Consider the following 15,757-nt stretch of genomic DNA (forward strand, 5'->3'; position numbering starts at 1 on the left):
CTAAAAATAAATGTAGAAGTAAAACTTGGCAATGCAGACCTCCCATGATGCTGAAAAGACCATTTATCTTTGAAACAATCAAAAAAAGGAAAAAAGGAATGGGGAAAAAGTCTCAAATAAAAACGACTACTATATCAAAATAGCCATTCAAAATCTTCTGCCATATCCTAAAAAAGGTGGCCAGTCCCCAGTACCATAAATAGCAGGTATTGTCCAAGTGAATCCACCAAATTGGAGCAAATTCCAAAAGAAGGATCAGCCAAGTTTCATGGGCCAAAGGTAACCAAGATGAGTTACAAATGAATATAAAGGGAGGTTACAAAGCAACAACCTTAACTACACAGAGGTAGGTGTAAGGCAAGCACAGAATCAATCAAATAATGGCTCAGTAGTCTACAATTGTTCTCATATGGCTGGAAGGCTCAAGATTGTACCTTTGTTATAAAATTATTTTATAAAACAGTGGTTGAGAAAAACAGAAATGTCCATTTCCTTTTTTTTAAATTGAAGTATAGCTGACTTACAATATATTGTGCTAGTTTCAGGTGTACATTTACTTTTATTCTCATCAACTACTAATTTGGTATGACTTGCCTTAAATTCCTAGATTTCTTGTAATGTTGTCTTTTAGAAGTTTTCCCTTCCCTTCTTGGATCATTTTCATTTACAAAATGTCCAGAATAAACTATAATTGAACAGATCCAAATTTTCCTTTTAATTGTAAAACTTTATGAGTGCTCAAGGAGTTTTTAATCATTCTAACATATGAGGTTTTATAGATTTATTTGACTATCATCACATTAACAACTCAATATTTAAAATGACAATTTCAGAACACCCAAGAAAAGACAAATGGCAAAAGTTTCCATTAAAATGGAGGATTGAACACATGGGTTTATGCTGATTCCAGCAAAAACCCTCAAAAAATACAATTTTTATTGTACAAAATTACAATAAAGGTACAGAAAAAAAATAAACTCATAAAGACAAAGAGCATGGAGGAGGAGACAACAGCAAACAGGAGATGTCAAAAAATTTGGAAGCTAGAAGAAAAAACTGGAAGCTAGAAATCACATAAATATATGTAAGTAGTAGCTATCTCAGCACACCAAAGAAACCCAAAACTTAAGCTTGTAAGGAGAGAACTCACAAGAGGCAAGCAAATTCAGGCCCCAGAGCAGTGGGTCATAACGTCTTTTACAGTAAGGTTCACAAGTCAACTAATTCTACTCTTACACAGAGAGTTTCCAATAGGCAATTTTAGTGTTTCTCTCAAATACAATCATTAGATTCTTCAAGAAAACCCATAAAGTGAAAAGTTAGAGATCAAAATAAACACGAAGGAAACAGAGACAAGGAAGAGAGAAAAAGAAAACTCAAAGTAATAATGATAATATAACAACAATGAGGAAGAGAAGGATATTTGGGAAATTAAATATTAGCTATGGAAAAAAATACCAGGGTTAGAAGATAAACTTAGAGAGACCTCCAAGAAAGAACAAAAAAAAGGAAGAGAAAAATAAAAAAACAGAGAAGATAAGATCATTGAAAGATAAATCTAAGAGGTTTAACAAGGAAATAAAAGGAGAGTAAGAGAGAAAGATGGGGGGCAGGTGAGAGAGAAAGGGGGAGACAGAAAGTGAGGGAGAGAGAGAAAAGAGAAGAAGTTATTAAGAAATAGCAAATATAAAATTACACAGAATTGATCTTACCTCAGGAAACAAGAAAACTCTTAAATAAACAACCTAACCTTACACCTAAAGCAACCAGAGAAAGAAGAACAAACAAAACCCAAAGTCAGTAGAAAGAAAGAAATCATAAAGATAAGAGCAAAAATACATGAAATAGTGATGAAGAAAACAACAGAAAAGGTCAAAACTAAAAGCTGGTTCTCTGAAAAGATAAACAGAATTGATAAACCTTTAGCCAGACTCATCAGGAAAAAAAAGGGAGAGGGCTCAAATCAATAAAATTAGAAATGAAAAAGGAAAAGTTAAAACTGACACCAAAGAAATACAAAGGCTTACAGGAAACTACTACAAGCAACAATAGGCCACAAACAACCTAGAAAAAATGGACTAATTCTTAGAAAGGTTCAACCCTCCAAGACTGAACCAGGAAGAAACAGAAAATAAGAACAAACCAATCACAAGTAATGAAATTGAAACTGTGATTTAAAAACTCCCAACTAACAAAAGTCCATGACCAGATAGCTTCACAGGCGAATTCTATCAAACATTTAGAGAAGAGCTAACACCTATGCTTCTCAAACTCTTCCAAAATACTGCAGAGGAAGGAACACTCCCAAGCTTGTTCTGAGGCCACCATCACCCTGATACCAAAACCAGACAAAGATACCACACACAAAAAAAGAAAACTAAAAACTAAATATCACTGATGAACACAGATGCAAAAATCCTCAACAAAATACTAGCAAAGTTAACCCAACAACACATTAAAAGGATCATACACCATGATCAAGTGGGATTTATCCCATGGATGCAAGGATTCTTCAATATACGCAAAGCAATCAACGTGATACACCACATTAACAAACTGAAGAATAAAAACCATATGATCATCTCAATAAATGCAGAAAAAGCTTTTGATAAAATTCAACTCCCACTTAGGATTAAAAACTCTGCAGAAAATGGGCACAGAGGGAAACTACCTCAACATAATAAGGGCCATATATGACAAACCCACAACTAACATCATTCTTAATGGTGAAAAACTGAATGCATTCACTCTAAGATCAGGAACAAGGCAAGGTTATCCACTGTTGCTACTTTTATTCAAAACAGTTTTGGAAGTTCTAGCCACATGAATCAGACAAGAAAAAGAAATAAAAGGAATCCAAATTAGAAAAGAAGTAGTAAAACTGTCACTGTTTGCAGATGACATGATACTATACATAGAGAATCCTAAAGATGCTACCAGAAAACTACTAGAGCTCATCAATGAATTTGGTAAAGTAGCAGGATACAAAATTAATGCACAGAAATCTCTTGTGTTCCTATACACTAACGATGAAAATCTGAAAGAGAAATTAAGGAAACACTCCCACTTACCACTGCAACAAAAAGAATAAAATACCTAGGAATAAACCTACCTAAGGAGGCAAAAAACCTGTACTCAGAAAATTATAAGATACTGATGAAAGAAATCAGATGACACAAAAGGATGGAGAGATATACCATGTTCTTAGATTGGAAGAATCTTATACTCCCTAAAGCAATCTACAGATTCAATGCAATACCTATCAAATTACCAATGGCATTTTTCACAGAATCAGAACAAAAAATTTTACAATTTGTATGGAGACACAAAAGACCCCAAATAGCCAAAGCAATCTTGAGAAAGAAAAACAGAGCTGGAGGAATCAGGCTCCCTGGCTTCAGACTATTCTACAAAGCTACGGTAATCAAAACAGTTTGGTACTGGCACAAAAACAGAAATATATATCAGTGGAACAGTACAGAAAGTCCAGAGATAAACCCACGCACCTATGGTCACCTAATCTTTGACAAAGGAGGTAAGAATATACAATGGAGAAAAGACAGCCTCTTCAATAAGTGTGCTGGGAAAACTGGACAGCTACATGTAAAAAAAATGAAGTTAGAACACTTCCTAACACCATACACAAAAATAAACTCAGAATGGATTAAAGACCTAAATGTAAGAACGGATACTATAAAACTCTTAGAGGAAAACATAGGCAGAATACTCTCTGACATAAATCGCAGCAATATCTTTTTTGATCCACCTCCTAGAGTAATGAAAATAAAAACAAAAATAAACAAATGGGACCTAATGAAACTTAAAACTTTTGCACAGCAAAGGAAACCATAAACAAAACAAAAAGACAACCCACAGAATGGGAGAAAATATTTGCAAATGAAGTGACTGACAAGGGATTAATCTCCAAAATATACACACAGCTCATGCAGCTCAATATATTAAAAAAAAAAAAATCAAAAAATAGGCAGAAGATCTAAATAGACATTTCTCCAAAGAAGACATACAGATGGCTAAAAAGCACATGAAAAGTTGCTCAACATCACTAATTATTAGAGAAATGTAAATCAAAATGACAATGAGGTATCACCTCACACATTAAAAAATCTATGAACAGGGCTTCCTTGGTGGCACAGTGGTTGAGAGTCTGCCTGCCGATGCAAGGGACATGGGTTCATGCCCCAGTCCGGGAAGATCCCACGTGCCATGGAGCGGCTGGGCCCGTGAGCCATGGCCGCTGAGCCTGCGCGTCCAGAGCCTGTGCTCTGCAACGGGAGAGGCCACAACAGTGAGAGGCCCGTGTACCACAAAAATAAATAAATAAATAAAAATAAAAGGCCAGCTCGTTCACGCCACTCCCCTGTTTAAATTTCTTTCTGGGGCACAGAAATTCCACCTTGAGGAGCATCTCCCGTAAGTAATACTTGCATGTTTTCAAAGACAAGAATATTCAAATCAGCACTGTGTATTGATTGGCAACATATTTAATATCTATCATTAGTGGACGGGTTAAATAAACCATGGTTCAACCACATAATTGTAAAACACGGAGCTGTGGAAAAGAATGAGATAGATCTAAATGTGCCAAATATGGAACAATCTCAAGATACAAAGCAAGGTCTGTATGGTATGCTCCTGTGTGTGCAAAAAAGGGTGAAGAAAGGAGACGTTTATACATAAACGATTTCCACAAAGATACATAAGAAGTTAATGATCATGGTTGCTTCCCAGGAGGGAGGCTGTGGAAATGAAGATCTAGGGTGCCAAAGATTCTTTTTATTATGCGCTCTCTGTAGATTTTAAAATCACATGTAGATATCACATTTGTAATTAGAAACACTGATTTAAAAAGCAAAAACAAAACCCTCCATGTAGTGAAAGCACTTCATCAGCATCTAACAAAGGCACTTCATCGTGCTCTGCAACAGGAGAGGCCACAACAGTGAGAGGCCAGCATACCACCAAAAAAAAAAAAAAAAAAAAAAAAATCTACGAATAATAAATGCTGGAGAGGGTGTGAAGAAAACGAAACCCTCCTACTCTGTTGGTGGAAATGTAAATTGGTACAGCCACTATGGAGAACAGTATGGAAGTTCGTTAAAAAACTAAATACAGAACTACCATATGATCCAGCAATCCCACTCCTGGGCATATATCTGGAGAAAACCATAATTTGAAAAGATACATGCACCCCTATGTTCACTGCAGCATTATTTACAATAGTCAAGACAATGGAAGCAACCTTAATGTCCAAGACATGGAAGCAACCTTAATATCCACAAAGGAGTGACTAAAGAAGATGTGGTACATATACACACTGGAATATTACTTAGCCATAAAGAAGAAGGAAATTATGCCATTTGCAGCAACATGGATGGACCTAGAGATTCTCATACTGAGTGAAGTCAGATAAAGACAAATATCATATGATATTGCTTATATGTGGAATCTTAAAAAAAATGGTACAAATGAACTTATTTACACAACAGAAATGGAGTCACAGATGTAGAAAACAAACTTATGGTTACCAGGGGGGAAAGGGGAGGGAGGGATAAATTAGGAGATTGGGATTGACATATACACACTGTTATATACAAAACATAACTAATAAGGACCTACTGTATAGCACAGGTAATTCTACTCAATACTCTGTAATGACCTATGGGAAAAGAATCTAAAAAGGAGTGGATATATGTATACGTATAACTGATTCATTTTGCTGTACAGCTGAAACTAATACAACCTTGTAAATCAACTATACTCCAATAAAAAATTTTAAAACTAAAATAACACAGAATTAAGGGACATTTCCAAATTGAAAGAGCCAAAAGGCACTCCACACAATGAATGGAAAAAGATCTACACCGGGCTTCCCTGGTGGCTCAGTGGTTGAGAGTCCACCTGACGATGCAGGGGACACGGGTTTGTGCCCCAGTCTGGGAGGATCCCACATGCCGTGGAGCGGCTGGGCCCGTGAGCCATGGCCACTGGGCCTGCGCATCCGAAGCCTGTGCTCCGCAGTGGGAGGGGCCACAACAGTGAGAGTCCTGTGTACCGCAAAAAAAAAAAAAAAAAAGATCTACACCAAGGCACATTCCATGAAAGTTTTAAATAACAGAAAGTGAAGATCTATAAAACTTCTATAAAACATTCAAAGGATTAGGTATCTGAATGTCATCTGGCTTCTCATCATCCTTACTACTAAGTTAAGAAATAGAGCAAGGCCTTCAAATTTTTAAGGGAACATTATTTTCAATCCAGAATTTTATACTCAATCAATCAACAGTAAAGATAGAATAAAGACATGGTCAGATATACAAGTTGTGAAAAAACCTGCTAATGGCTGGAAGCTCCTGGGAGATAAAGTGCATCAAAGTAAGGAAGCAAAACAAGAAAGACAAGATCCAGAAACCATAGGATCCATTAGAGAAGAGAGAAAAGGAAATTTGCAGGATGATGCTGAAGGGGCTGGGGGGTGATGTCTTAGGAGAAGAGCTGTTCAAGACTCCAGAAAGTCAGCATTCAGATTACAGGAAGATAGAGGGAGAGAAAGAATAAGTCAAGAATAAAGTATGACACTAAACAATTATTTGTGTTTGACCATACACAGAGGCCTTTACAGCCTCTGCAGAGAGTCCGGGAATGTGGCGTTTCAGAACAAATTCGTGATAGGTACACAGAAAAATTAACAGCAACAAACAACAGTAACAAAAACCGTGACAACTACTCGTTCCAGAAATCACAAACATAAAAAATATGTAATCATAATATATTATGATGTTTACATACTCACAGCTATCTAAACACTGAGAGGGATTTTTTTAGAATTGTGTTTTAATTATATGGGGAGAATGAGAAATAACAAGTAGTTCTTTTAAAGAATTTCAGTTTGTGATCAATAACGTTATCTCAAATATAAATGTTCCTTACTAAATCTAATTTACTTTTTAAGAAGGACTGAGAATAAATTTTAAAATTATCTTTACTGGTTTTAAGCTTAAAGTAGTTTATAAAAATCTCTACCAGTTCTTCCAAGCACATTTGACCATTTAAAATTTGTTTTAAAACAGTTAAAAAGACATTTTCAAAATACTGGTTCAAGTCTGGTAAGTGATGTTATTTTGGTGGCCCTTAGAGTAGCAAAACCAGCAGCAGGAACAATTATCATCAAAGAAACCAAAAACTAAACAAACAAAATAATAACAAAAACAAAACACCCAGACAAAATGTTAAAATAATAGCAGCAGTGGTGATATAAGTAGTAGCACTAATAAAACTGAAGCTAAACTTTATCGAGCATATTATGTGTGTTAAACTGTTCTAAGTGTGAAGATATACATATTTTTTATTACATCCCCATAACAACTCTATGAAGTATGATCTATCACTAGCCCCTTTTTACAGATAGTGAAATTGAAGCAGAGAGGTTAAGTAACTTGGCCAATGACAGTTATTTGGGAACAGAATCAGGATTTTAGTCCAAGTAGTCTGTCCTGCTCTTAGATAAATTCTACCCTCCCCACCCCCCAAATTTAACAAATTAGATACGTTAGAAGCTTCTGGACTGACTTGGGCAGATTCTGATGCTGTTCTATTATTTATCAGTTTAAAAGATTCTCAAGAGAGAGATTGATTTGAAGTTCCTTTATTAAACAGGGGTAGGGGGAAGATGGAAGATTCTGAGACTACTCACCCGGAGGCCATCTCACCACCTGTAGGGATGTGGATTTTCCCAAGCACCCTGGCATTTCTCCCGACACCCATGCTAAGAATTACTGTTTCAGTGAATCACAACTGGAGGGGATACGCCATCCCTCAGACATTAAGGACAGCAGCCTGACAAGTTTAGAGTTCAGACCAGAAAAGTTCAGAAAAGAAATCACCAGAAAGTCCTCATTTCTTTTCCAAAGACAGAAGCTCTAAAACATGGTCTAAAGCCAGTTAGTAGACAAAATCTTTTTCTTTGAATCATTACTAAATTAATATGAAATAAAATGACACCTTTGAAAGTGAAAATAAAAGGCCTATTACATGCATAAAAGTGAAAAGCTCTCAAAAAAAAAGTGAAAAGCTCTCAAGCAAGCCTAACATCAAGAAGTATCCCACTTTTTGCTCAACATTTTACTTACTTTAACATTCTCCCACGTCTTTCAGTTCCTTGTATTTTACTTAAAGTAACATTGTTATTGACATGGGAAACACCTGAGCTCCAGTACAAAGCAATTCTTGCAAACTCCTTATCAATCTTCTAATCTACTTTAAAAATGACCACTTGTCAATAGTGCATTCTATGCCTTATAAATTCAATTTATTAACATCATCCATTACACTTTTAAATAATCATTCAGTGTACCACGTATGGAGTGTTTGCCTTGTTATTTTATTTAAAATCAGCAAGCAGTAACTTGTACTGTGTAAATATTTAAACATAAGTGCCTATATAATATTTTAATAAGCCATACCAGATAACTTAAAACTAATCTTTTAAAAATCAACGATGAATTACAGTTTAAGAGCTACATAGGGGGGATTTCCCTGGTGGCACAGTGGTTCAGAATCCAATGCAGGGGACACGGGTTTGATTCCTGGTCCAGGAAGATCCCACATACCGTGGAGCAACTAAGCCTGTGCACCACAACTACCGAGCCTGTGCTCTAGAGCCTGTGTGCCACAACTACTGAGCCCACGTGCCACAACTACTGAAGCCCGTGTGCCTAGAGCTTGTGCTCTGCAACTAGAGAAAGCCCGTGCACAGCAACAAAGACCCAACGCAGCCAAAAAAAAATAAAAAATAAATTAAAGAAGAACTACATAGGGATGTATTGTTTATTGTATAATTAATAAATTACCAGAATGCATGCTCACACCTTGAATGCTACAGATATATTAGTATAATCTGAATGAGAACAAGAAAAAGTCCTGTATGCCTACAGTTTATATAGACAAACTATGTCCAACTTTGTACTGACTTGGTCAGAAATAAATGCAAATTTTATGAAAATGTTTGACTCTTATGAAAAATAGAGTATCACTTTAATGACAATTTGGCCATGAACATTAAGAGACATGTAGCTATGAGAATTTGACTGTTTTACTTTAAAACTGTATATGTAATTCAATTTTAAGTCAATTTGCAAGAGAATACCAAAGGAATGAACAGTATGAAGACAAACTCTATGTAAGATTTTCAGCCTTCAGTGTGAATAAAAGTTTGAGAGAACATGACTACTGATTTAAAAATTTGATAAAAACAAATGGCAATGTAGAAACATACTCTTACTGTAAGAGGGCTTCAGATCCACTCTGCATATCTCATTGTTCTTATAAATTGCATGTGTCTGTGCATATGCATATTTATTTATATTCAGAGCACAAATGACAAAATGACCTCAAGATAGAAACTACTGCCTGAGAACATAATCTAAAGCAAAGAGTGTGAACACTGCTCAAAGTGTGTGACTCTGTCAAGACTTAATTTTTTCTTACAATTTCAATTAAAACAACAAAAAACAACATAATAGTTTCATCCAGAAACACTAGCTTGGTTCCAGACAGTATAAATGCTTATTTGAAAACTAAGAAATCATAAAAACCTGATGCGATTTTTAAATCTGTCCACAATATTTTGACAGTCTTCCCTTCAAAAGGTAGAACCTAACTCCCCACACCTTGAATGTGCGCTAGACTATGTAACACATACCTAAAACAATGGGATGGCTTTGGAACGGGGCAGTGGGCAGAAGCTAGAAGCACTCAAGAGAGGGTTAGTAACAGCATGAAAAGTGATAAACTTTTAGCTCTTATATTTTGGTCACTGATTCATCCAATTAGACCTTATATTAAAAGGTCATTGTATATGATAAGATGTAAGGGTCCAACCTCACGCTTTTAACACGTGGCTATCCAGCTGTCTCAGCGCCATCCGTTAAAAAGACCTCTCTTTTTCCATTGAATGGTCTCCACACTTTCATTGAAAATTAATTGGTCATAGATGTATGGGTGTACTTCTGGACTCTCAATTCTATTCCATTGATTTATATGTCAGTCCTCATGCCAGAACCACATTGATTTAATTACTGTAGCTTTGTATTACATTCCGAAATTGGAAAGTGAATCCTCCAACTTTGTTCTTTTCCAATATTGTTTTAGCTACTTGGGGCCCCTTCCTCCATACAAATTTGAAGATTGGCTTTTCCTTTTTGCAAAAAAAGACCATAGGGATTAGATGAATATGTGAGTCACTTTGGGGAGTACTGCCGTTTAAACAATATTAAGTCTTCTAATCAATGAACATGGGATGTTTTTCCACTGATTTAGGTATTCTTTCAGCAATGTGTCATATTTTTCACTGTACAATTCTTTCACCTCCTTGGCTAAATTTATTCTTAGGTATTCCATTCTCTTGGATGCTATTGTAAATGGAACTGTTTTCTTAAATTCCTTTTTGCGTCGTTCATTGCTGGTGTATAAAAACATAATGGATTTTTGTATGCTGATCTTGTACCCTGCAACTTTGCTAAACTTGTTTACTAACTCTAGAAGATTTAGATGTTTTGGACAGACACCATCTAGGAAGTTGCTCCACCTTAAGGGGATCAAAACAAAGGCAAGCCTCTGTGCCAGCCCCACAGGGAACTGCCAGATAGCTCAAAATGCAAAAGCACAATTTTTTTGAAAGTAAGGTTCTTTCTCCTCTCCCCTGCCCCCAACCTCCACCTCTGTTCCCATGGCGGCCACTGAGCTAAAAAATTGGGGATGGCAGGCATGTAAAGCAAAAATGCCACAACACTTTCTTACCAAAACTTAACATTCTTAAGCTTCTTCATTAAGCACTCCCCTGGTTGCTGTAAGTTTTTTATTAGATTCCAGTGTTCTGAAAAGCTTGACTTATCAGTTTCTGCCAACTTAATGGTTGCTTCTGTGGAGCCACTGATTCTTAGATTTCCCTACTCCACCATTTTCTATGACCAGTAGCTTCTTTTAACAAATAGAATGTGGCAGAATTTACAGTGTGCAACTCCTGATGTCATAAAAGGCACTGAGATGTCCTCTTTGTTCTCGCTCTTGGCTCACTCACTCCAAGAAAAGCCAGTTGCCAGACTGTGAAGACTCTCAAATAGTCCTATGGAGTGTCCCAGATGGCCAGGAGCTGAGACAGCCTGCCAACAGCCATATGAGTGAGCTACCTGGGAACTGCAGTCCTTGTCGAGCCTTCAGATGACTGCAGCTCTGACCAACACTTAAACCTCAACCTCAGAAGAGACTCTGAGCCAAAATCATACAACTAAGCCACTCCTGAAATACTGATCTACAGATACCATGAAATAATAAATGTATGTTGTTTTAAACTGCTAATTTTTAGCAGTATATAATAGTTAAAGCTGAGGCCTGAAAGACGAGAACCTACTCATTCAAAGAGTTCTAAGGAAGAAGAATGTTTCAAGCAGTGGGAATGGCACATGCAAAGGCCCTGCATAAGGAAAGGTCATTGGCATGTTAAAATAATAAAAAATGTGAAAGAAGATCAGTGTGACTGGAGCTCAGTGAAGGAGAGGAAAATAGTGAAGAAAGAGATCACCAAAGTGGCAGAAAGTAACTGAGATGACTATAGCAAGGTCTTTAAAACTTAGTAAAGGGCTTCCCTGGTGGCGCAGTGGTTGAGAGTCCGCTTGCCGATGCAGGGGACACGGGTTCGTGCCCCGGTCCGGGAAGATCCCACATGCCGCGGAGCAGCTGGGCCCATGAGCCATGGCCGCTGAGCCTGCGCGTCCGGAGCCTGTGCCCCGCAACGGGAGAGGCCACAACACTGAGAGGCCCGCGTACCGCAAAAAAAAAAAAAAAAACTTAGTAAAAACTGGTAAGTTCTGGGGTAAGCAATAGTTCCTTATCCATAAAAAATGGAAACCAACCTATAATTAAGTATAGGAAAATAAGAGCAAAGCAAAAATAGTCACTACTCCAATGACAGCTAATTAAAGGCAGTTAATTAGTCCAGCACTCATGAGAAGCTTACATAAGGTGAAAGAAAACCACTGGGTACCACCCCAGAGGGGCAAAGACTAGACTTCTTGAGAACATAATCTTATTAAAGTATGTAATTCTGATAATCCAGTGATGTTTATTTTTATAAATACTAATAAATATTTGATTGAAAAGTGAGCATAAAGTCTTAATGAAGGAGGATGGAAGCTTAAAAGTAAAATACCTAGTTTTATTCTTGTTTCCTCACCAGTTTTTTTGTGTTTTGTTTTTTAATATTAATTAATTAATTTTGGCTGCATTGGGTCTTTGTTGCTGTGCACTGGCTTTCTCTAGTTGCGGAGCATGGGCTCTAGGCACACGGGCTTCAGTAGTTGTGGCACGTGGGCTCAGCAGTTGTGGCACACGGGCTCTAGAGCACAGGCTCAGTAGTTGTGGCGCACAGGCTTAGCTGCTCTGTGGCATGTGGGATCTTCCCGGACCAGGGCTTAAACCCGTGTTCCCTGCATTGGCAGGTGGATTCTTAACCACTGCGCCACCAGGGAAGCCCTCCTCACCAGTTCTGTGAATTTTGGTAAATGACTTCACTCCTAATTTAATTTCAGTCAACTGCAAAATGAGATAATAATATACACATCTTCAATCTTACTTCTTTAAAGATCAAATAATATGATAAAAGTGCTTCTGAAAGTGCTTTTGAAACTACAAAAAAATAACTGACATTTACAAATTTGATCATTTGTAGAGAGAGACCGAAAACTATTATCACACAGGGTGGGAACTATAAGACCGTTTGAGAACAGAACCAAGATCTTTACGTCATCCCATATTACTTATGGAAAAACCACCTTTATGAGGATGCTGTTTAAAATTCTGAATGGTGAATTCACTGGCAAAAAAATTATATCTAGAATATAAGCTTAAAGCATCTGTCTCACCAGGCAATCCACAGTCACTGCCAAATGAGTAACTGATTTAGCCAAATAGCTACAGAAAATGATTATAAATCAGCTCTGAAAAGAAGCGCACTTCTCCTTGTCCTGGGCTACCATATGACACAAGGTTTAATAACTGGTGAGGGACTTCCCTGGTGGTCCAGTGGCCACGCTCTCAATGCAGGGGCCCCGGGTTCAATCCCTGGTCAGGGAACTAGATCCCACATGCCACAACTAAGAGTTCGCATGCCGCAACTAAAGATCCTGCATGCCGCAACGAAGATCCTGCACACGGCAACAAAGATCCTGTGTGCCGCAACTAAGACCCAGCGCAGCCAAATAAATAAATAAATATTTTAAAAAATACTTGGTGAAAAGGGTAAAAGAATTTCAAAAGAAATACCAATTAGATAACTAGTCTCTGAAATTGAAAGTAAATTTGAATTAGCAAAATAATAGGATTTGTATACAAAAACTGTTAAGATTAAAAAAAAAACTTCTATGGGAAAATATAGATGATGTTATCAAAGACATTTCCAATCAGTATAAAAATAAAATATCTGTGTTTTCAGATTTAATGACTAACTGAATACCAAGATGTATTCATCTCTATATCCTTAACCAGAAAAAATATTATAATTTAAAACAAGGAAAAAATCGTCAATGAAGCATAAAAACATTAGACACTATAAAATGCGATATATAGATATAATTTTTTACTTTATTAAAATGCACTGATGCACTAATAGAACGTAAATGTAATAAGCTGGTCCTTTTATGTCCCTCCTGCTTTCTCTAGTAACTCATCTTCTACTGTGGTACTCTATCTACAGCATAACTGATGACCAGTTAAAAGTTCCAGAAGATATAACATAAAATTGACCAAATCCAAGACAATATTTATTCAACAAACACACCTCAGTGTCAACTAGATACCAGGTGCTGTATAAGCCTATTATATTAACCTTACATTCCCCATTAATCACTAATTCTTAAGACATCAGAAAAGACATCATTTAATAAAACGAAATATATTTTGAGATTTAATGAACAAACATACTTCACTTGTACAATAAAACAGAAAGTGCTAATGATATATTTAAAGAAAAAACCCAAAATTATAGGATATTCTCGACTCAGAAGAAAAAGATCAACTTTTTTAGGGTAATTACGAACCGAATTTTCTTCTTCCTCTTCCAATTCTCGCTGCTGTTCTTCATGTCTTTTAGCTTTGATCTCCATGGCTTCTGTGATCAGGTCTCTTAAAATTGATACAGGTTTGGCATTCTTGATAAAAGGGTGCTAGAAAAGTAAAATTCAATGGTATAAATTCAAATGGTTTCTCTGAATTACATCTTTAAAACATTAAAACAACACGTAAATGTGAACCAGGAGCATAGGCTTCAATGATTGGTCCTTTATCCAGAATTAAATGTATAGGTTAAGAACAGAGAATATTTCAACGGCTTTAGAAATAAAGATTTTACTTTCAGGTTTACAAGTTTTTAAAAAACCATTAAAGCATACACACAAAAATGTAATCCTGTTAATAAAACTACATTCCCCTTACAGATATAATTGTCCAAAGGAAGTACAGATTAGGTAGATTAGGTAGTAAAAAAGACAAAAAAAAATTTTTTTAAAGATTGGTGATTAAATTACATATAATAATAAAATGATTTTGGTATTGTTACAAATTTTAATTAATCTTAACAAGCTGACAGCCAGAATCAGTAGTCAAAAGGAGGGTAACTATTTATTTTACTTCTTTTACATATTTTCTATTTATTATGTCTTTAATAATGTAATCATTTCCAAGGGAGAAGTAGAAAATAGCAATAAGAGAAAAATATTTTTCAGTAAATAAGTACTGCTTCACTTCTATACCACCCTGATCTAGCTAAAACATCTAAGTTTGTTACAATTCTGATAAACAGAAGTGAAACCACCAGAAAATACCTGGGTGTTTGATGACTTTTTAATTCAGAGGAGTAACATGAGAGAAAGTAGAGGGAATGGTTAAAAGTATAATTTGGAATAGATAACCATATTTTGAAGCAGCAACACAGCTTCAAAATGTAATTTTCACAATTATATGTCAGTAGAAAGCCATCTGAGTTATTTTCATAAAGATCAATACAACACAAAAATATTCTTAAAGATAAAAAAAATTCTAGTGCTAAGAAGAAATTATAGACATTTGTAAGAGGCTTTAAAATGGTGAACATACCATTTGGGAAAACTATGAGTAAGAATTTTACCTGATTACAGAAATTCTAGCATCGATGACAAAGAACTAATAAATTCTTTTATAGCAGTTATAAACTGATCACCAGATAAATTAAGTTCTATCAACATACCTGTGGTGGAGAGTCCTAGTCACCCACCAAAATACAGTTGTGGCTGGACCTATGGCTACCCAGCTACATCCTACATTTCTCAGTCTCCCTTTCAGTTGGTTGTGATTAAGTTCTCACCAATGAAGTGTGAGTGCCTGCGTTGTGTTCCACTCCCTGATCTGGACCTTAAAACACTGAGACTATGCACTCTTCTGTGATTTCTTCTCTTTCTGCTACGCTGGGAAACAGACAAAGACAGTGCCCTAGAGGATGGTGGAGAGCAAGAAGGAAGAAATCCCAGTCCTACTGTTAAAAATTCTGAGAAACAATGGTAAAAAGGTCACAAAAATTAATACTAATTGAAGATATGATCTTTGCCCTTAAGGAACTTATTATCTGGAATAAGAAACAAAAGACAAACATAAAAAAAATTATTGTGACATACAAGTTACATTAATGATGATTTAGCACAGTCTATATGTCTAG

At 36.2% G+C, this 15,757-nt stretch overlaps 1 protein-coding gene across 1 annotated transcript in view; it reads right to left on the minus strand.

Annotated features, from left to right (window-relative positions):
• Window positions 1–15,757, minus strand: part of STK3 (serine/threonine kinase 3) — a 314,477-nt gene that overhangs the window by 109,293 nt on the left and 189,427 nt on the right. The window contains exon 8 of the mRNA XM_059994967.1: window positions 14,109–14,234. Coding sequence (XP_059850950.1) covers window positions 14,109–14,234 — 126 coding nt within the window. The remainder of the gene's footprint in view (window positions 1–14,108; window positions 14,235–15,757) is intronic.

The sequence above is a fragment of the Delphinus delphis genome, chromosome 17 (genome assembly GCF_949987515.2).
Source record: "Delphinus delphis chromosome 17, mDelDel1.2, whole genome shotgun sequence".
NCBI lineage: Eukaryota > Metazoa > Chordata > Mammalia > Artiodactyla > Delphinidae > Delphinus > Delphinus delphis.